General features: G+C 31.8%; 1 protein-coding gene across 4 annotated transcripts; it reads left to right on the forward strand.

Moving 5' to 3' along the window:
* Positions 1-9,148: 9,148 nt before the first annotated feature.
* On the forward strand, positions 9,149-14,748 carry LOC132720323 (uncharacterized). Of its 4 annotated transcripts, none has more exons than XM_060704450.1 (4): positions 9,149-9,411; positions 10,720-10,824; positions 13,151-13,495; positions 14,634-14,748. In XM_060704450.1, the coding sequence occupies exons 2-4, from the start codon at positions 10,734-10,736 to the stop codon at positions 14,690-14,692; spliced, it is 495 nt and encodes a 164-aa protein (XP_060560433.1). In that variant the 5' UTR covers positions 9,149-9,411; positions 10,720-10,733; the 3' UTR covers positions 14,693-14,748. The 4 variants fall into 4 exon arrangements, with proteins under 4 accessions (XP_060560433.1, XP_060560435.1, XP_060560432.1 ...); XM_060704452.1 differs by lacking the exon at positions 9,149-9,411 and adding an exon at positions 9,416-9,504; XM_060704449.1 differs by lacking the exon at positions 9,149-9,411 and adding an exon at positions 9,425-9,846.
* Positions 14,749-24,793: the final 10,045 nt, after the last annotated feature.

Below are 24,793 nucleotides of genomic sequence, written 5' to 3' on the forward strand. Positions count from 1 at the left end.
TCGCTTTTACGCCTGAATATTCGTCCACACGTTCTTCACTTGAGGTTCTATCTTTAGGAAGTTTGTCCTCTTTCTATACTTTGGAAGGGACAGTTTTAATGTGTGAGACTTTCCTTTTACATTTGAATCTTCATTCAAACTTCTTCACAAGAGGTTCTGTCTCTGGAATGTCTGGTTTTCTTTCTATTTCTTCCAAAAGATTATAGGAGATACCACTTTTACCTATACTTTCAATTCACGAGTTTTCATTTTCAATAGAACTTCCATCCATGCTATCTCCATCATATTTGTGTGTCAGCTTGTCATCTTTTTATACTTTTGACAGGAATGTTTTGATGTTTTCCTGTTACACTTTAATAATTATCTGAACTTTCTTCACAAGAGGTTTCATATCGGGGATGTCTGTTTTTCTTTCTATTTATTTTTAAAGAATGCCTTGAGCTATAGGAGTAATCATTTTTACGTGAACTTTCAGTGCACGAGTTTCATTTTCAGTAGAACTTCCATCCATGCCATATCCATCATCTTTTTTTATATCTGTGTTCATTTTTCTATACCTTTTCAAGGACTGTTTTGATGTGAGACACTTCCCTTTCATGCCTGAATTTTCATAAAAAACAAATTTTGTCCACTCAAGGTTTCATTTTTGGTTGTCTGGTTCTCTATCTGTCAGACAGACGACTGACAGACAGAGGACATTTCCATAGTACCCTTTCCGCACTGTGGGGGGGGGGGATTTAAAATTTTAATTTTCGTCCATGGCATTTATAAACTATTTATTTGATTGGAACCATCATTAAAGTTACGATAAAATCAATTTATACATTTTAACTTCTTTTAATAAGACTAACATCCAGATCGGTGTTCTAAAAACCCAAGTCTATTAATAGCTCTATCTATAATTAGGTGCGCATACAAATGATATTCATTTATATTTGCATCAGTTGCATTTACTTGTAAGTACCCCTCTTATGATTACCTGCTACAAAAACAAAACATCACTTTACTTCCTACGAATTGTTCATGAATCTCAAATAAACAAATTCATAACGGTACTTGCATTTAAAACACTCGATATTTTAAGCTTTTACAGAAAATCGTTTTGTGCAATTTTCAAAGTTTGTCACTTATATTTGTAGGCTCAGCAGAAATATCTAAGTTTCTTCGTCGAAGTTTGAAAACAAACTTTATTTCACTACCTAACCAACTGAACATAAATTATCATTTTTAACTGCGGCTTTAAGCAAATAATATGATCAACAGTTTGAATTTCAAAAGAATATAAATATACAAAGTATGTTTGTGGTTAACAGTGAAATTATCTTCCGGATACAAGAGGCGTGTCTTCTGAAAGTACACTCTCTTACTGGTATGAGACACTTTGCTTCCCGCATGATGAATTTAAAATGCAATAAATATCTCATTTGTCGTGTACAGTTACATCAGATTTCATTTTCTGCTTGACGATTTTAAAAGCAAACGCCTACTTAAATTAAACGAGTCTCAGAGTACTGTTCAAACGATATACGTGGTGGGACGGAAATAGGATGATTATCTGTGTGTCATATCTATTTTATCAATCGCAATATGTCATTTATTTTAATATCATTTAATTTTTCGATTCAAGTTCAAGAAAACGTAACATGACTTCGGTTTCACAAATTTCCTTTATACAACTGTTACATAATATTTTTGAATATGACTTAATTTTGTATAGATTTTTATACCTCACAACAACAAGTGTCAAGTGCTGTGTTGCAGCTGTAAACACTTGCCCCGTTCTTGTCATATATTTCTGGTCCGGCGATTGATTCCAACAGTTTTAAGTGTTGAAAATTGAGTACCGATTAAGCCGGTGCTGAGGGGCATGAGGGATGTTGCACTTTGTCACTATCCCTAATGTACGGAAACAATCAGACCGAGTCTGCAATATTTATGTAATTTTGTTGTGGGTTATGCTTTCGAATGATCACATTTTGTTCAGATTTTAAAGATCCTGTATGTTGTAATTAAGGTCGTTACCACACTTACGCGTAAGTGAAGTTTGATATATATATATAAAATTATGCTTCTAAAACAATTTTCAAACATCGAAGAATATACAAAATAATTATGTACTGCAAATATTTGTCCATCTTATACGTAATCATTAAAATATATGCATATATTTCTTATTGAAAAAAAATGACTTAGACTTTATATTCAGTTCTCTTGTAATTTTGTTGTGATAAATGCTTCCGAGGGATCACTTTGTTTCCAGATTCTTTTTATAGAAAATAAATTTGTTATTACTTCCCTTTATTAACATGACATGTTAATTCACAAATAATGCATTTCAGAACTTACAATATTAATAAATCTTCATTTTAGCATTATAATTATGATATACAACCAAAATGTTTCAGGGTCTTTAAGTGTTCGCAATTGTTATCGTTTAATGTGTTGTTTTTTCAATGAGCTTTGCGTCCAACCAAAACGAATACGACATGTTTATTATTGATATGGAAACAAAAGAAAACTCGTTATGATACGAGATGATATGACAATTTTAATAATGTATTTTATTTCAAGCAAAAGAAAAAAATCAGTTAAAGCAATTACATTCTTTTTATTCACGTTTCTTCAAAACATATTTATTAATTTATTTATTTTGGGTCAGCTGCCTATAACAAATGTCATTGCCTGAAATTGAAATAAAAGATTTAACGTTATCTGGTGTATGTTAAGTTAGTGTAATAGATAATTATGCAATATTGTGCGTGATCAACTTAAACTTGTTCTTGCAAAAAGGATGAAATCAATGTGATCCGTGTCCTTGTCTAATATTATTCAGATTCAGGATTGACAACGCAAAATGTTTCTGCTCTCCTAGTTCTCCTAGTTGTGCCCAAACAACACTACCATAGGTTTGAAAGTGTGTTTGTTCTTTATCTCTCGTTTTTTGTTGTTTTTTTTTGTTGTTTTTCTTTTGCCCAAAAACAAACGTGAATGATGTTATCCTTATTGTGTATAATGAAGGTAGATCACAAATGAATTCGTCCAGTAAGAATTTCTTTCACATATGATTCAATTGTTACAAAATTTTTATGTATAGTCTAGTTGTTGGAACTTATTTAATCTTTTCAAATATATTTTTGTTTTATTAATATATCGTTAGTTTCTATAGTATTGTCTTGTAAATTAACCACTCCATCACTTTTTGCACATAAAAACCTATTGTGTTTTATTTGTTGTTTTTATGTTGTTCTTGTTGATGATGATGATGATGATTTTGTAAAAAAAGATGTTCATAACATTTTGATTGTGATAAAAATTACACATTTTACCTATGAATTTATTAACAATACTATGAGTATTCATCATCCATGCAAATACATCGAAATAATCTGTATCAACTTAAATTCAACTTAAGGTAGACCATGGGTAATGGGCACTATAAGGAACTGTAACATTGACAACATAGGACAGTTATATACCTTAAAGGTCATATGTATGCAAAATTTTGATGAAATTTACCGTGTGGTTTATGAGTTATGGGTATATTTCTGAACTAAAACTTTGCTATTAGATGGTTTTTTTCAGAAATGAGTAAACTTTAAATAATCTACAATATCATCATTATGAAAAATGTTTTCATATTGCTCTTTCTTAAGAAACAAACAATAACATTCAGGTAACAAATTATACGAGCAAAATGATTGTTTCTAAACAAAATGTTTTTTCATATGTATAAAAATGTTACCCTACACCATCCACTTTAAACACTTATTTGACCATTTACCTATATAAAAAGCCTTATTCAAAATATCCCTAAAATTTTCCACAATGAGGGGCTGTTTTTTAAAGTTTGCCTTAATTTTCTTAAAAGTATATTGGTTTTACCGTGTAGTTTTTATTTCATTAAACTTTGAAAATATCTGTAATCATATTTGCTATTAAATTTGGCATTATTTAGAAAATAAATACCTACAATAATTATATAATTCAAATCAAACAATTTTTTCTTCCATAAGGGATCTGGGAGATACATAAATAATGTGAAAAATAAAAAAAGAAAGAAAAAAAGTTGCCCATACTGGGGTTTGAACCCACGCCCCTCATTTTCATTGTAGTTGACAAGTGATTTTAGCCTATTTTAATACTCTACAAAGTGGAGGTAATGCATTACCCATGGTCTACCTTAATTTCAAAATTATTATTTTAACAAATAATTGCTCTGATGTGAACATCATAATTCATATTAACAATAACAAATGTAAATTAGAATAATAAACAGTTTGATGAAATATTACAGTTTGAATTAATTTAAGATAACATTTTTATAATAGCGAGATAACCTCACATCTTTTCAAAAAAACATAAAAAAATTAACCTTAAAGTGCTTTCGTACGTCTTGATATGTTGACACTTCAGTGGATTTCAAACTGCACTCGTTTTATGATATAAGATAACCTGCAATAAAATGTCGATGTAATGGTGCATTGCGTTCACTTAAACAAACTAATTTTATTATAAGATGGTTTGGTTCGTTGCATTGGAAATGCGCTAGGATTTATGAAAATGAATGTCCTTGACTTTTTGATGGATTAAAAGAAATTCTACTGCCTCCGTTCTTAGAAATGGAAAACAAATGTCAGTTTCTAGGTAAATTGATAACATAAAGTAATTTCAAGTGACACATTGTTTCTTTGCGACACACGCTTAGACTTACAAATGGCCATGTATCCATTTATGTACAGAAAATAATGCGACAATACCGCCTCTGCTCTTTGAAATAAACACAATATTTTCAAGCTAGTCTTAAAACCAAACTTCGTCTGAATCACAAAAATAACATTTAAAAACTTGAATGTATTGTTCCGTAAAAATCCTTAAACTTTTGTTCTTTTTTAATAAGTTAATAAAATAATAGATTACGAGCCACTGTAAGAATTTTAATGAATTGTATAATTAGCTTGTATCCAACACGTGTTTGCAATTACAGTCTTACGGTCGGGTTTTATATCTTCATATTAATATAGAGAATTCATAAAAATATAAGGGCAATATGTTGAAATTTCAGAAGTTCATAAGTGTACAGTATTGTACGAAAGACCGTTCGAACATTCAACTTCATAAATTCCCGAATTTATCTTCATAAATTCCAGATTTCAACTGCACGATTTCAACTTCATGAATACACGATTTCAACTTCATGAAATTGAAATAGTGAATTTTTGAAGTAATCGTCATTCGTGAAGTTGAAATCATCATATCACGAAGTTGAATTCATAGAATTGAAATCGTGAACTCGTAAAGTTAAAATCGTGAATTCATAAAGTTGAAATCGTGAAGTTGAAATCGTGAATTCATGAAGTTGAAATCGTGAATTCGTGATTCCTGTATGTTGAAAACGTGAATTCATTAAATTCACTTCATGAGATTAAAATCGTATAGTAGTGAAGTTTAAATCGTCAATTCCTGTAAGTTAAAATCGTGAATTCATAAAATTGAAATTTTGAATTCATGAAGTTAAAATCGTGAATTCATGAAGCTGAAATCGTGATTCTCGTATATTGAAAACGTGAATTCATGAAATTCACTTAGTGTAGTTTAAATCGTCAATTCGTGAAGTTGAAATCGTAAAAATCGTGAAGTTGAAATCGTGACTTGATGAAGTTGAAATCGTGGATTAAGAAAGTTGAAATCGTGAATTCGTGATTCCATTTGTTTAAAACGTGACTTCATGAAATTTACTTCATGAAATTGAAATCGTGAATTAATGAAGTTTAAATTGTCAATTTGTTCAGTTTAAATCGTGAATTCACGAAGTTGAATTCATGAAGTTTAAATCGTGAATTTGTGAAGTTTAAATCGTGAATTCATGAAGCTGAAATCGTAAATTCTCGATTCCCATATGCTGAACACGTGAATTCATAAAAATCACTTCATGAAAATGAAATCGTGAATAAGTGAAGTTTAAATCGTCAATTCTTGAAGTTTAAATCGTGAATACACGAAGTTGAATTCCTTAAGTTGAAATTGTGAATTTGTGAAATTGAAATCGTGATTTCATGAAGTTGGAATCGTGAATTCATGATGGTGATATTGTGAATTCATGAAGTTTAAATCGTGAATTCATGAAGCTGAAATCGTGAATTCGTGATTACCGTATGTTGAAAACGTGAATTCATGAAGTCAAAATTGTGAATTCATGGTGATAAAATCGGGACTTCATGAAGATGAAATGGTCGGTCTTTCATAATTTTGAAAGAGCCTTGAGTTACAAAAAGAACATTAAGATGGTATTTCCTCGAGATTCAATCTTAATGCGGTGAACGACAGTTGATTAAAATATCGCAACGTTATCCTCTGCGTTTACATATTCGGCTGCACACATAGAAAAAGTTTGAAATATTTGCTTACTATTTAACCTTTGTAAATTCAACTTGTTCAATTGCGACGTATTATAGTCAAGTCTTTAATTGGATTAATTGTACTGATTCATTTAGTTAGGTATAATTATCAAAATGTCCATTAAGGACATTGGTGAGAATATATCTAAATTGATATTTCACATTGAGTGAGGGAGTCAAGGGAGAAATTGATGAACATTTTCTTAAATTATACGATTTTTGTATGTTTGATAATAAATCTAATTTAAATGTACATGTCTTTAATATCTATTTGCTTTTGCAATATAACGTGTAGGAGTGCCCAAGTTTTTTTTTTTATTTCACCACATGCAATTGTGTCAATAACTTGCATATCCGGATATGTTATCATGTCGGCACAATTATTTTCAGCGAGTGACATATGATAAGACGTAAATGATAAATTTAAATCCTATTGCATTAAGTCTGTTTGTTGTTGTTGTTTTTTTTTTCATTTTTCATAAAAAGGGTATATTCATGGCCAAAACACTTAACCTTACAATAATTTGTTCAGGAACAAAATGCGTATTGACTACAGAAAAGGTTTTAAAAAGTAATGGAACAAGAGTGATCCCTCGGAAGCATTCATCAAAACAAAATTACATGGAAATTGCAGACTTGGTTTAATTGAGTCTGTACATGAGGGATAATTAAAGACTGCAGCGTTCCCCATGTCCTGTAGTAGCGGCATGAGCGGTTCTCAATTCTCAACACTTAAAAGTGCTAAAATCATTGATCTCGAAGGACGAGAAAAATTTAACAACACTAAAGTGAAGTACGTAGCAACTTTTATTCACTTTTTCATATTAGTGAAAAAAAGTTACTTAATGCATGTTAACAATCTCGGCATAAATTTCTCAACTTCACGTAATATTTAATTTCAGCGTCAATATGATCGGCAAAAGTAAAAATAATCATAACTGCAAAAACCTTAATTATATTATTATCTAAGAAATCTACAGCGTTTGATGGCTACAAAACACGTTAATCTTTAGAAATGAAAATGATTTTTTCCTGTACAGAACTAAGATTTCAAGAGGTAGTAAACCGCATACCTATGCTGAAATTTATTTTGTTAACATTGTATGATACATAACTATTTTTAACAATGTTCAATAAAATTTCATTTTACAAACATTACTAATGCAAGTTTAGTAAATATTTTAAACAGTGAATATGATAGAAATTTCTATTACTAACTTGGTTTAATGTATGTAAATGACACATACACGATTTGTGACGTTTGTATGTGAAAATACCTTACGGGTAGCAGAGGTGTTTTTTACCGTACCCTATGCGTGAAATTAAAATACATTTAATGTATCCTTTATGATTTTCAAATTCATCATATTGTAATGATTTTAAAATTAAACGCCTAGAGGTCGATGAAACGGGAGTACCTTTCAAATAATGAATGTGTACAGATGCCTGAAATAGAATGATTTATCTGTTTAACTATAGTTATTTCATTTTATAGTTATTTTATTTGTATCAACCACAATATGTAACAAAAGCACCGCTAGGCGGAGCATTATATGACCGAAAGTTTTTTTAATAAGGATGAAGCATTTGTAATACATGGGATTTAAATAAAGTATTACCTCCTTTAAAAAGCAATCCTCCTTTATGGCTGAAGACCTTCATATATATAGAAAATGGTTTTAAATTTTCAAAGTCAAAAACTCAATGTGTTCATTTTTGTCGATTGCGGAAACAACATAATGACCCTGAACTTTACATATCTGGTTCTAAAATGCCAGTAGTTGATGAAGCTAAGTTTTTAGGAATTATATTTGATAAAAAACTTTCTTTTATTCCACATATTAAACATTTGAAAACTAAATGCCTAAAAGCTTTAGATTTACTTAAGGTTTTATCAAGTACAAATTGGGGATCAAATTCTTCCACATTTCTGAAATTATACAGAAGTCTTATCCGATCAAAATTAGATTATGGTAGTATATGGGTCTGCAAGAAAATCATATCTTCAAATGCTAGATACCATACATCACCAGGGTTAACGTTAAGTTTTAGGTGCTTTTCGCACTTCACCTGTAAAAAGTCTATATGCGGAAGCTGGGGAACCATCTCTTCATCTTCGTCGAAAAAAGCTATCACTTCAATATGCAACTAGAATTTCATCTAATAGCAAAGATTCAGCTAAAAATATTATTTTCAAACCAAGTTATACTGAAAAATTTGTTAACAAACCAAAGGAAAATATTTATTTTTTTCCCTAATTTCTAAGTTTTTTCTAGGAGGGTTAAGATATTAATTTGCTAATTGTGCTAGTGTGCCAACTGTTAAGGCTTTATCTAAAAAAGAATAGTCTCCAAATTTATTGACCTGTTTATTTGTTGCTAGCTAGGGTAGACTAGTGATTTAGTTAAAACAAGTCATTATTTTTTGCACGATAATTTGAATGACGTTTTGTAGTTTATAATGTCCTGTATATAGGATTAAGATTACAGAAGGGAAGAGATTCACATCCATAGCCCGGTATGTTGATATTTTTATAATGTAATATTTTTATTTATTTATTTATTTTATTCATTTATATATTTATTTATATATATATTGATATATATATATAATATATATATATATATATATATATATATATATATATATATATATATATATATATATATATATATATATATATATATATATATATATATATATATATATATATATTTATTTATTTATTTATTTATTTATTTATTTATTTTTGATTTCGTGTACATAGTTTGTTCAAAACTTATATAAGGCAACTGTATACTGTACATACATTTAATATGATTATGTTTCACTGTCAAAAAAAACTTTAAATCTGTATAACTAGATAATGTTTAAATGTTAAAATCACGGCTTTTCGACTTGAAACCGCTTGATAACGCTTTCACAGCATCGTTTGCATTTAAACTATCTTTGTTATATAAACATTATGACATTGTGGTTTAAAACTATTTTTGTCTGTTATAAAGCTTGTTTATTGGTTAGTATTTGCAGCTACCCGATGCGTAAACATATGATGCATATCTTGTCTCATTTATCTTTTAATTTACATCATACTTCGTTCATTTATACAGTTATTTTTTACACTTTATTTTTTTTTCTACATTTTAATGAAATGTCGGTTATAATGACAAAAATTATAGTTGCCGTAAATGGAGCTTTTCATCAGCGTGACTAGCAATTTTATTCATTCCATTTAAAAATTTACTTTTACAACATTTAAAATCAACTTCATGTTCGAGAAAAGTCTATAGCTTAACAAATAAACGCATTACTTGATAGTTCATTCATACGGGTATTATTACGTATTGTGTCTGAATGAATATGAAGTGTTAATACCCATTAACGTTTATTATAAACAGGCATATTATAATTATAATGGATTTTTAAATTTGGATTTGAGAGGATATTCTAGGTATATTTCGTTTGAAATTTTGTTAATTTGCTATGCTTATATACATGTAGACATATTATGATATGTTGTTCTATATTCGTGTGTATTATTTTATTATATTACATGACAGTACATTACGTTATGCTACGTTACGTCACGCCATGTCACGTGATGCCATGTCATGTTATGTTATCTTAATAATCTTCGCATATGGAACGAGCGGTGACTTAACGGTTAAGACATCTGCTAATACATGTACTGATCGTGGATTTGAACCTTATTTTAACCATAACCATTTTTTGTCTTTAATATGATTGTAGGTCTTGTTGTCTCAGTGAAACAAACTAAAAAATGAATTACATTAGTATTCAACATAATTGAGCAGGTGACATGATAACATGTTCAAACAATTCACTATCAAAAGGCTTTAACATGATCGTCGGTTTGCGATTTCACAAATTAGCCCGAAGAAAAATTAGTTAAATCGTGAAATTATATATCTTAAACATGTTTAAGTAACATTATGCCCATCTAAGAGTAAGTGATGAGTGATAAGGTAAATTCGAAATCACTTTTCATTTCATCATATTTGCTTTCCTTTTAATAATAAAAGTCACCTGAATTATCGGTAATCGCCATCTCATAATACTTTTAAAAATCCTTCGGTAAAAAGAGTTGGGTAGTATTTTAATAGTTTAGGCTGTTTTAATATCTCATCGTATACATTTGCAATTATCTATTATTGTTCTATCACCATTATAATTGTCAATCTTTTGAAAATTGATAAAAGAAATATATTTATATACTTTAGTCAAGAAATATGTCAGCCTGTAACACTTTCATACATGTATCTTCTAAATTTAAAGACCTATTTCATGTTTTTTTTGTATTTAGAACCAGATGCATAAATGGACCGTCTTCTAAGGAAAATGTTTCTTACAGTGGTGTTCAGCTGTTTTATACCATGTGGAGAGGCGTTCTGGTACAGTGGGGACACCGGTAAATACATTACACAATATATATGAAATGTCTTTAAAATTATATGAAATTATTTGCAAATTCAAAACAATATTGTATTGAAATACAAACAAGACAATATTATACTATACTCAAACTATAGTCAATATTATTTAAACAAATGAAAGACCCTGATACGTGTCCGCATTTAATTTTGACAGTTAACAATGAATATGTGCAGTGTAGGGTTGAAGTGGGCCCCAGAGTTGTGTTTAAATAAGATACAACTGAACACTAATTATAATATTAAAACCAAAGAATGGCATTGTACTTTCCCGCAGTGATATTTGACATTTGTCATTAAATATGTGCTGGCACTGATGTCTGATTTAATCACTTTCTTGAAATCGTCTATCCGCGATGCCGGCGTATTTTGTCTTGTTTGCGTTTATTATTCTTTCTTTTTCGGTTTATTTACTGTCGTATGTCTTTCGCGACAACCTTTGTTCTTGTATACACCTGGTGTTTGGCATCGAGCAATGGAAAATCTATCTCATATTTATGTCTCATCCGAAATACTTTTACCAAAGTAATGGGTCATGTCGATCGAACAGTTGGCCCTAGAATTAGTATTTCAGCGCGCTAAAATTTACATATGGGATCTCTCCGTTTGCTGTTGCCGCGTTACATCATTTGTATCGGTCCGTTTACTTTACTTGTTTTCAGTCCTCGCAAACCATTTTAAAATAATCGATATCCCCCTTTTTCCCTCTTGCTAACATAACGCAACAAAAAGGTGTAGCGTCTTTATTCTTTAAGTATCGTCTTTATGTGTGAATTCATCTAAATGGAACACAGAATTTAACACTTATAGAAAACAATAGGATTGCCCTCGTCTTTTCTTAAGTGTTATACGAAGTGTAATCCTAAATACTATGTTTCGTGTTATCCTTTTTACTATTTTTCGTTAGTCTTTAGGATGATTTCAAATGATCATAAATACATTTATTACAAGATCTCGTTCAAACAATCACATGAAGTCAAATATAATTTGTAGTGTAATTAAATTTTAGTCGACCTAAAAGAAGGCAGGGAAATGTCATACAAACACATTTTGACGTTGAACGTCAACGGAAAAAAATCGATAATCTTCCTTTGCGATTCCATAGAAAATATTGAATTAATGAGGACGTTATTCTTGCAATGAATTCATTATCACACTACATAGTTCGTCTTTTAGTAGAGGGAATTATAGAGCTAGGTAGGTGAACGATAGGTGGAGTTAGGAGGAAGGGGAACATACTTGAAGTGTAAGCGTTTCTATTAGTTGGTGGTTTATTCAGATGTAGGCGATGGGGTGTTGTTATGGTACAGGAGGAAATTATTGTTACTGGGGCGTCTTCGGAGCGATTTAGTCTCTAACTGCGTGTTTATTCAAAACCTGCACGAATAAAAGAAGATTACGAATATCTGCACCCCGATTTAGAGCTACCCTTACACTGATTTGAGTGAACATATATTTTGTTAACTTGGTTTAGAATTGACATTTATATTTTATAAAGATTGTTGACAGGTTATATGGCCCTGTATAAACGGCTGTATGTAAATATAAGAGTGAAATAAAGCTACAATTAACAAATTACTTCCATGTGTACTTAGTAACTGAAAACAAATATGTTGCTGTTTAAATTATTCTTACTAGCAAAACTGATCACTTAATGTGTCGTTACCTTCCAACATTCGTTAGCAAAAACCTTATACATTAAACGATCGTCAAATTTACTTAAGATATCCCATATTATAGATGATATTAAATGAGTGTAGGTTTAATACTAAATTTATTGAACGAGTTGAATAAACTTCATACTATGCGAGTTCCTCTTTGGCGGAGCATAACATTGTTTTTATTCAAACGAGTTCAAAAGATTTAGTATTGAATCTACAACGAATATAATATTTCTTTTTATCAAACATTATTTAAAAAAAGGGATAACGGTTTAAACAATACGGTTTTACAGTTAAAACGAGTCATTATTTATTGACGTGCCTCTAGTATGTACGCTTTGCAATTAGCGCAACTTTTTAACGCTATGTGTATATGTTAGCGTAAATGACGTCACGTCAAGGTGTTTATTACACTAGTTGTAAATTATCGTTTTTTTAAATTAAATGGCTTTTATTTACAATCCCGCGCCCCGGCGTTTTATGTTGATAAAACACTGTAACGAATACCACGAGTTCGTTATTGCAATCAAAACTCTTTATTATTACAATTATTTCATTATCAGTTATTTGCAGTTTTGAATATTTTTATGTTAACATGATTAATTCAACTCATTGCTTTATTTGAATTGGTCTTTTAAAACAGATGAGCAGAAAAGGTTCGACGGTGAAATCCTTCCAAAAGATCCAAACGTGTGTACAACTCAGAGTATTACATTCACAGGTGTACTTAAGGACGATCCAGTAACGACTTACTCCATCGGCTTTACTTATCAATCTAGAGACACAAACGGAAAATTCGTTACTGTCGACCAGAATAATGTCACATACATTAATGATACGATGGCTGAATATACAGTGCCCTATATCCCGCCTCTAACTGATCTAAAAATACCGCACTATATGCATGTTAACAGCTATTATTGGCAAGTCTTTGGTGATAATAATAAAACGTTGCAGCTTGGGGAAACCACCACAGCACGTTTTTTCCGTAAGTTCAGATACTATATTTCTTATTATTTTATCCTCAAGGTCAAGCAATTGAAAAATATAATAAAATATGGTCTGATTTGATAAAAAAAAATCTGCAGAAAATAATGCATATTGCATGTGATATTTATTGAAAGTAAATTTAACTAGCTCCAAATCACTTGCAACTCACCACTGTTGAAAGGACTTTTGATGGAAGCTTATTGCTTTATTGAGGTACCAGTTCCTGCCCGAAACAAATGCACAAAGGTGCACCAACTTGTAAAGCTAGAAAGTCGCAATAATGTATGTACACTGGTCGTTGTGACATTAAAATCCGACAAATCCAATAAATAAAATTATTATCGGCAACCCAAAATGAATATAAATAAGTTTTAAACAAACCCCTTTTTTACACTCTTGCCAGTAAACTTTGATGAAACAAAATAAATGTCCCCTCTACTTCACCGCATGCCCACCTTCTTAATGTTGGGTGAATTCCAATTGTCCCAAACTTCATCCTCTCAATAATTATTTCCAGAAAATTTTTATATCTAGGATTTAATGGGAAAACGAAAACCTGGGCGGGGGGGCATCCGGGGCCTTCTCCAAGGGGTTTTAAGGTAGGAAAAATTTCGCAAATTTAAGACTTTTACGAATGTTGGAGCGACCAAAAACCCACCCCTTTTGAATGTTAAACCAGATATAAATATAGAATTTTTTAAACGGTCCAAAAGGGTATGCTCAAATTTAAGTTAAAAATGTTAAAAAGTTTTTGATTTGGTTTAAAAAAGGTTTTTGGTTTTAGGAAAAATATAAAGAAATATGCATGTTTTTATGTGTGGTTTTTTTCGGGGAAAAAAAACCCGACTATAAAAATCATATTTGTATAAAAAAAATTTATCCCAAAGATTATCCCTTACCCTGGCCCAATTTTTTCCAAAATTTTTTTGGGTTTTCCCCAGTATTTAAATGACCTTTAGAATTTTTTCTTTCGGCCCGCCCAGATTATTAATTAACTACATTAACTCTTTTTCTACATAAAGCATATGTATTTAACTAAATAGAAAACAAGCTAATACGTTTAGTTCAGTTGAGTTCAGTCTTGTTATAGAATTGTTTGTATAATTTATGATATTAAAAGAAAAATCATTTTTCAGCAATGCCCGAGGAAGTTCGTGATTTTGATTGTATAAGTGAAAAAATTACGAAACGATGATATGTTACTGGAGCTACGGAACCGACTTTGGTTTGTTTATGCCGGAAGTAACTTTTTCAATGGTAAATATGTTTTCTTTTATAATATTATATATATATATATATATATATATATATATAATATATATATAATATATAGATGCAAATTATACATGTAATACACCCCTGATGAAGGCATAATACGCCGAAAGTACTTGGGTATTTATACTTTAGCACTGTATGAACGTTTGTTTTCTCCAAATTTATTGTTATTTCTTCCACGTTCTTGTATCCTTCTTGGGATCCAGTGTTTTTGAAAGGTATTTTGTAGATGCAAATATTTTTCACAAACCTATATATATCTCGTTCCAAAATAAAAATGGATTGTCCAATCAGTCCCTCTTTTTAGCCTAAAAATAGGGATTTTGGGTGTAAATATTGGAGTTATTTTTCATAAATGGTGAATACAAAAAAGAACAAGTGACTCTTTTTTTCATTCAATTTTATTAAAAATTTGAATTAAAACATTGAATAAATACATATAACAAACATTTTGTTCGATAGATCGAACAAATACATATATATATTGTTCGATCGATCGAACAAAAAGGGCAACCTTCTTATCACTTTATTTGTTTGATCGATCGAACAAAATTTCTTTTCATTACCAAAACTTGTTGAATCAAATGAAATTTAAAACAAACATTTTGTTCGATCGATCGAACAAAAATGTTCAAACACTGTATTTGAAAATTTCTCTCTCAATCTGTACTAAAAAAAATAATATTTTGTTCGATCGATCGAACAAATATATATTTTGTTCGATCGACCGAACAAAATTTCTTTTCATTTCCAAAACTGGTCATATAAATGAAAAATTTAAAATAAATATTTTGTTCGATCGATCGAACAAAACGGTTCAAACCCTATATTGAAAAATTTCTCTCTGAAATTGTACTAAAAAACCAAAACATTTTGTTCGATCGATCCAACAAAATTTCTTTTCATTACGAAAAACTTGTAAAATCAAATGAATTTAAAACAAACATTTTTGTTCGATCGATCGAACAAAAAATGTTCAAACACTGTATTTAAAAATTTCTCTCTCAATCTGTACTAAATAAATTAACATTTGTTCGATCGATCGAAAAAATATATATTGTTCGATCGATCGAACAAAAATTGCTTTTCATTTCAAAACTGGTCAAATAAATGAAAATGTGACCTTGACCTTTCATCAGAATGAGAATTTCTATGAAGTTTCCATTAAAACTCCTGCATGGGCAGGGCTTCTTCTTTTAGTGGAAGTTTGGGAGTCATTTACCCCTTGATTTTGGTTTGTGGACACTGCCTGCCAACCAGGTTTCCATTGTATGTCTTGTTTTTCAAATGTGCATATAAAAATTGACGTACATGTAATATGATCTAACATCATACTAATGCTAAAATAGTAACACCTAGCCAGTTTCATCTATTAAACAAAATCTTCTTTTCAAATTGCAACAGGCAATAGTGATATACTAGGAACTACATTCCACAACAATAACATACATGATCTATCTATCAAGTTAATTCAGTATCTAAACAGACGGACAGGCAATCTGATTCTAGTATATATCCACACTACATTGTAGTTGTGTTGGGTTTATACCAATCGAATATCCTGAACATACTGCTACCTTATAGTAAGGCACAATCTTGTGTGTTCATTCAACATATGCTTGTATTGTTTTGCACTAAAACGGCACCTGTGTGAATACCAATCACTCAACATCTCTTACAGTCATTCAAATATTGTAACAAACAATATTTGGCAGCATTCTTCATTATCAATTGGAAGTTTCAACAAAAACTTATGCAAAGTTTATGCACATTTTCCCCATCCAAGTATGTTTCTGCCCTTCTGCGAGGAACAGGAAAAAATCTTCTTAACAACAACATCTGAAAATAAACCAGAATTTGATCATTTCATTATTTGCATATATCAATCACTTAAATTATATAATAATTTATATTCCATTTAAAATTTTGGGACTTTGAAAAAGATACAGATACATGTCTTAAACTAGAACTGTGTCCAAAGGACACGGATGCCCCCACTGACAACATATAATATGGTGTATAGTAAAAAAATCAACAAAGGGCCATAATTCTGTTAAATTTGGTCGCAGCAAAAATTCCTTCCTTTACTGCCATCTACACATTAAGGTTGTTTATCCCTGGAAGTTTAAGCAAAATCTGCCATCCGGTTTAAGAGGAGTTGCGTTCACAAAATTTCTACATAGTATATAGTGAAAAAATCAACAAAGGGCTATAATTTTTTTAAATTTGGTTGCAGCGTAAATTACTTCCTTCACTACCATCTACACATGAAGGTTGTTCATCCCTGAAAGTTTAAGCAAAATCTGCCATCTGGTTTAAGAGGAGTTGTGTTCACAAGATTTCAGGACGTACGGACAGACGTATGGACGGACGGACGGACGTATGTCCGTGCCACCTAAATGGACTTAAAGCCATTTCTTTTGTTATTTTCTTTTGTTTAATAGAGGGCCATGGCCCCTTATTCTATTGTTACGGAATGAACTCTATTGTTCTCTTTTGTTCTGTTTACTGTTAGATGGCCCCCTAACCCTATTTGGTTACGTCTGACAGACGAACGGACGGACGGACAAGTGCAACGCTATATGCTAACCACTTTGTGGGGGCATAACTAGAACTCCGCGAGTCGAATGTGTCGCCTTGTGAACAATACAGTTTTAGGAGAAATAGCCAGGACAAAAATGAACTATGGGAAATTAACAAAGGGCAATAACTCAAAAAATAAGAAGTGCAGAGCAGCAGTTTCTGTGCACTGCTTTTCTTAATCAAAAAGATCTATCATCCTATGAAGTTTCAAAGTCCATAGTTTTTTTTATAATTTATGAGAAATGGCCAGGACAAAAATAAAGTACGAAAATTACAAAGGGTAAACTCAAAAATAAGAAGTGCAAGGTACTGATTCTTGTACACTGCACTTATTCTTAATGAGATCTATCATCCTATGAAGTTTAAAGACCATAGATTTTATACTTTAGGAGAAATGGCATGGACAATAATAAAGTATGAAAATTAACAAAGGGCAATAACTCAAAAAATAAGAAATGCAGGGTACCTGTTCTTGTGCACTGCATTTCTTCTTAATGAGATCTATCATCCTATGAAGTTTCATGTCCATAGCTTTTATACTTTAGGACTAATGGCCTGAACACAAATAAAGTATGAAAATTAACAAAGGGTAATTACTCAAAAAATAAGAAATGCAGAGTACCCTTTCTTGTGCCCTGCACTTTTTCTTAATGAGATCTATCATCCTATGAAGTTTCATGTCCATAGCTTTTATACTTGAGGAGAAATGGTATGGACAAAAATAATGTATGAAAATTAACAAAGGGTAATTACTCAAAAAATAAGAAATGCAGAGTACTGGTTCTTGTGCACTGCACTTCTTCTTAATGAGATCTATCATCCTATGAAGTTTCAAGTTCATAGCTTTTATACATTAGGACAAATGGCCTGGACAAAAATAAAGTATGATAATTAACAAAGGGCAATAACTAAAAAATTAAGTGCAGAGTAACGGTTTTTGTGCACTGCACTTCAGGTCATTATAAGAAGCATGCATACCAAGTTTGAAGTCATCCTGACTTATAATGACTGACTTATGCTCCGGACAAGCTTAAGGGGACGCCGACAATGATGCGGACTACAACGCTGACGCCGACAAAAGTAACCCCTATTATGTCGCCTTTTTCAAGGCGACACAAAAACACTAACCTAATGTTTTAAATTAGCACCATTTGTTTTCTATGTTAAGAATTTTATAAATTCTTACGAGTTATATATTATATTATTCTTATCTTTGTGTAAATCAGAGAGGTATATATATAGACAAGAGGGCCATGATGGCCCTGAAGTCGCTCACCTGTATATAGGCCCCTGGCCCCGTGTTCACTAAGAAAAGATCAGGATCAGGATCAAGTGATCCTGATTTTATTTTCATTGTTTAATGTTACTAAAAGTATTTGTGTTTTGTTGAATTAAATTGTAAATATTCAAAATGTAAAAATATGCTGATTTGCAACGAAAAAAAACAACTATTTTTGGATAAAATCAACAAATAACAAAACAAATACAAAAATATTTGGATCAAAATAAGGATCAATTTTAGGATCAGGATCAATATTTGGATCAACTGTAAAATGCCCATATCTTGCCAAATAAACAATTAATTTATTCTAAAATTTCATATACTTGCTATTTCAAGTCCAGTTTTATAACATTTATTATCAGATATTTATCTATGAGGATAAACAATGAAGAATATCAGGGTTTTTATATTTGATCCTGATCTTGATCCTGATCCTTAAATCTTTGTGAACACGGGGCCTGGAGCAGAGCCAGTTTAAACCCAAGTGCTTTTATTTGAACAAACTTGGTAGACAACCATTAGAAGATGTTTCATGCTAAACATCTAAGGTCTAGCTCGTTGGGTTTTTCAAAAGAAGATTTTAAAGTTTTTTCTTTAAACATATAGTTAAAAACAATGACACCCCTGTTGACCCCAGGGCTTTTATTTGAACAATCTTTGTAGACGCTTACTAGAAAATGTTTCATGCTAAATATCTAAACTCTAGCTATTTGATTTTTTTTCAAAGAAGATTTTTTTTAAGTTTTTGCTATACACATAATCATAACGAAAATAAATAACCCCCGGGGTGGGGCTAATGTTGACCCCAGGCTTTTATTTGAACAAACTTTGTAGACACTCACAAGAAAATTGTTTCATGCTTAGTATCTTATCTCTAGCTATTTGTTTTGTTTTTTTTAAAAGAAGATCTTTTAAGTTTTTGCTATATACACACAAAAGGAAAATCAATGACCCCCGGGGCCGGCCAATTTTGACCCAAGGGCTTTTATTTGAACAAACTTGGTAGACATCCATTAGAACATGTTTCATGCTAAATATCTTAGCTCTAGCTCTTTGGGTTCTTTAAAAGAAGATCTTTTAAGTTTTTACTATATGCATATAGGGAAAATCAATGACCCCCTGGGGCGGGGCAAATTTTGACCCAAGGGCTTTTATTTGAACAAATTTGGTAGACATCCATTAGAACATGTTTCATGCTTAATATTTTAGCTCTAGCTCTTTGGGTTCTTTAAAAGAAGATTTTTAAGTTTTTACTATATATGCATATAGGGAAAATCAATGACCCCCTGGGGCGGGGCCAATTTTGACCCAAGGGCTTTTATTTGAACAAACTTGGTAGACACCCATTAGAAGATGTTTCATGCTAAATATCTTAGCTCTAGCTCTTTGGGTTATTTAAAAGAAGATTTTTCAAGTTTTTACTATATGCATATAGGGAAAATCAAAGACCCCCTGGGGCGGGGCCAATTTTGACCCCAGGGCTTTTATTTGAACAAACTTGGTAGACACTTACTAGAAGATGTTTCATGCCAAATATCTAAGCTCTAGTTCTTTTGGATTTTTAGAAGAAGATATTTAAAGTTTTTTCTTTCGGTTGCCATGGCAACCAGAGTTCTGCATGGAATTAAATTCTTTGAACAATGTTTAAAGGTGACCACCAAAGGAACATTCCTGTGAAGTTTGGATGAAATTGGCTTTGTGGTTTATGAGGAGATGTCATTTAAAGTAAAAGTTTACGGACGGACGGACGCCGGACGAAAAGCGATCACAAAAGCTAACCCTGTCACTTTGTGACAGGTGAGCTAAAAATCAGAGAGGTATAATTATATATATATATAGAGAGTACATGAGATTTTGCTGTTACAAATCCTGGGTAAATTATGAAAAATATACTAAGTTTAATCACTTGTGTGGCCTTTACCTAGTGACAGTGGTCTTGCATGTGACAAATTATTGACAGTTATGTGTACAGGTAAATAATAATAATGAAATCCCATCATGTATGCAGCAGTTTACCAACCACACTAGATAAGGCTGTATAATAAATACACTTAATGAATTTCTTGCTGTAACTTTGGCCAAGGGACTTTGGTATTGCACAAAATACATAACCTACTAATGGTGGCTAAAAGCATGGGATTCACTGTGTTGACATTTTTTGCTTATTCATAACATATATGCGCGATTTCATACTTGTTTGATTTTTTTATAATATCAATGCCTGGGGGAACTTGCGTGGTTTCCCATGTAATTATCGACAAATAATAATCATATTAAAAGACTAATTAGCACATGACTGACAAGTCACAATCATGACTAAATCAAAATCAAGGCAAGGATGCTGAATGGTGAAAATCTGACGCCATTTACCATTACAAATAAATTACGTTCAGCACATTTCTCTGATGCTCTCAGACTTCATCCACACATAATTCATCTTTGGCTAATCTGACATGTTGATCAAATTAGCTCATTATGCAATAAACAACGAGTGTCAAAACTGTCAATTTCTAATCGGAAATGGGATTATGGAAGTGAGGCTCAGTGACTTTCGTTGAGTTTCCAGTCACTTCGTGGAAATTTCTTTTCTATTTTTAGAAACTAGTGTGTAGTTGCATGAGTTACCGTCCTTTAAATCACACCCATAAGTTTGGGGTGAATAGTAGGTGGCGCTTAAATCTAAATTTGTATTTCCCCAGGCTGTCAATTTGACGAACAGAAGCACATAAATAAACAGACTGGAACCCAGGCTAGGTGGCTGCATTAACTAATTTTTAAAAAAATTCTTTCATGCATGCAGGAGTAATGTCCAATGCACAAAATGTCTGTTCAGAAATATAACCAAAATTTCATGTAGATATTAAGATATACAATGTACATTTAAGTTACATAAAAGGCGTCTGTGGTCAAGTGGTTATGGTCGTCTTCAAATGACTTGCCCCTTACCGCTGTGAGTTCGAATCCCAACAAGGACGTTGTGAGGAAGCTAATAATAAAAATCCAGCTAGCTTACGGAACTTCGGTGAATAATGCGACGGTCAAGTCGATACGCTTACACGGGGGAGTCAGGTACTCGGTATGCAAGACACAATTTTCGTGACAGTACTATTCTTTTATAGAATAATTAAATTATCTTATCTATCGGTTATGAATAATTGAAATGTTGATTTATAAGAAATATCATTTAAACGTTTGTAAACACATTATAATTAGACCGAACAACCCTTCAAGTGCGCGAAAAATGAAGTCGTCCACTTTTATGCGTCACTAAGTGCCATTGTCTGCCACATTAATAGCAGGACAGGGCATTCTCGGTAGGCGGGATGGTAGAAAATAAAGCTTGTGTGTCGAATATATAATAAAGTTCAAAAGGAGTTTTTATGATTAGGAAGGTAAGCATTGTTTCTTATCATTATCATTAACATAATTAGAGTTAGGGACGGACGAAAACGTAGTTTTTGGTGAGTTTATTATTTTTATGTCAACAAATACTAATGGTTTCGTACTATGGAGGAAACGTACCTGGATTTTACGCACCATTTTTGGAGATTACGTACCATTACGTACCATTTAAAATATTCTGGAGGCCCAAATCGCACTTTTTCTTTTTTAAAAATCTGTCTACGGACCGTACAAAACTGTGACAGATCAATGTTAGATACCTGTCCAGCATAGCCGTGTTTTCGATGTTGCTCACATAATCAAATATTTTACATAATCGGTCTCTATATGTATATTAAGAGTAAAGATATATCTTATTATAGTAGATCTATATAACCCGTATACATGTAAAACTTTAAAAAGTTTGTTTCAAGCACCTGTGAGTAAGAATATGAGATGTTGAGATGATTTTACCAAAGGAATAGAACTTCCAACGAACCTTTTCTCTTCTGTGTTGTCTGCAAATATATTGTTCAAAAGAATTTATTGACAAGGAATAGGGTCTCAGTTATTGCGCATGGGCATTCAAACTAGAATTCCCCAGGCGTTGTTTATTTTTTAAGTTCTCTGAGGTAACTTTAATTTGTCTCCCGCCTTTTCGAAGAAAAAAGGGGGATATAGAAATAGGCTCCGTCCGTCCGTCCAGACAACAACCAGACCATTACCTCCAGGGTCAAGGTCGCACTTGCTCATTCAAAGTCAACATTGTCTATTTGAGGGTATATGTCGTGTCCGGTCCATAATTTTTCTTAAATCTATGAAGGGATTTTTGTAAATACTTGCCATAATTGTTCACAATAATCAGACGATGTGTCATGCGCAAAAACCGGTCACCTACCTCCAAGGTCGAGGTCACACTTGGAGGTCAAATACTTACATAGTCTGTTACCGGGTATATTTTGTGTCCGGTCCATAACTTTTTCATAGACAAGGATTTTGAAAATACTTCGCACAAATAGTCTCAATAATAAGACGTTATGTCATGCACAACACCTGCTCCCCTACCTCCAAGGTCAAGGTCACACTTAGAGGGCAAAGCTTAACATGATATATTTTTAAATTCTGTGTTTCATTTATTTTTTAACAAATTTATTGTTGTATTTGCAGATCTAGCATTGATCATAATTTTAGGATCCATACCTCAATCTTTTGAAATAGCACAATTTTATGCTTCATATAAAACTTCCCGAGGCGGGGGACGTTGGTAACTCTGTTACAACTTCTTGTTTAAATTTAACAACAGGCAAAACTTCAAAACATATAAATTGCTGTACTATTTTAACTGCTGTGTTGCATAGAAACAAATGTCTCTCTGCATGGTTTGATGCGGTACAAGTCAACCCGGCCCCAAGTCAACCCGGCCGCAAGTCAGCCCGGCCCCAAATTGGTCAACCCGGCCCCAAACCAATGTTAATTCTGGTCAACCCGGCCCCATTTTTTTATTATTTATTTTGCTTTAAAATATAAACACTTATCAAGAAATGAAATAAAAATTAACAACAAAAACAACAACAAAAGTTTAACGCAGATATCTTTTATTATTTATGTTATATAAAAACTATCAATATTAACAAACAAGCAACACATGCATAGTTTACTGTTTTTACGTCGCGAAAAATAAGGTGACGTCTTGTCTTCAACCTTAACCTCTCTACGATAGAAGTTTAAGAAAAAAACTAAACTTTTGTTATTGACATATCATGGAAAAGAAACCTTTAATGGTGTTCAATCATTACTATGTTATTGTATGTTAAAAAAAAGAAATGACCAAAAGCACACTAAAGTGTTTCCATGAAACAGTTTGTAAGTAAGATTAGTTATTAGAGATGCTGCAACTATCACAGGTATCGCAGGTCACTGCCTCCTGTCTGTCACGCACAATATATCTACAATCAATACAGTCATAATGACATAAAGACATAACCTTTTAACTCGAAATTCTATGCATTTCTTCCTAATTATCGCATTAACACTCACGAAAACCATCTTTAATTTAATCGAATAAAGACATGAAAGATACTACCAACTTATTTAAAGGATTTGTTTTCACAGCCTGTTTGATTATCACATCTGAAATAATGTTTGATGTACATATAATTTTGATATTAAATAATTATTCATTATCACTTTGCGTATTAAACTGTTAAAGTTCTTAATCGGCACAATTAAATTTACTGACACTTATTATGCCAGTTCATGTTTTTTTACTAATGTTCTATAGTTAATAATATTCAATAATAATAAATCATTTTTTATTCATCATACAACAAAATGACCTGAATAGTTTTCTTTGAAAATATATATTTTGGGCCGAAATGACCGGATTTTGGGGCCGCCCCTAACCAATTTTGGGGCCGCATTGACCAAAAAAAAATACTGGTGGGGCCGGATTGACCAACTTTGGGGCCGGGTTGACCAATTTTGAGGCCGGGGGTTTGACTTGGGGCCGGGTTAACTTGGGGCCGGGTTGACTGTAATTCGTTTGATGAAATATCATAGTATCTAATGCCCTACTGGTGCGAGACCACCAAAATTGGACAATACCACCAAACCCGGACGGCCCTGAAAATGCAAGATTATGTTTATTTTTTATTTGTTCAGTGCTTGTTGATCTATCAAAATAATCAATTGCTTTTTTATCAACAATAACTGCATGTTTGTTCTATATTCTAACAACTCACATTTTTTCCCCATTGAACATAGAAGTACTAAAAG

Source organism: Ruditapes philippinarum, unplaced genomic scaffold, assembly GCF_026571515.1.
Source record: "Ruditapes philippinarum isolate M1 unplaced genomic scaffold, ASM2657151v2 ctg4568_1_1_1_1, whole genome shotgun sequence".
Taxonomy (NCBI): Eukaryota; Metazoa; Mollusca; class Bivalvia; order Venerida; family Veneridae; genus Ruditapes; species Ruditapes philippinarum.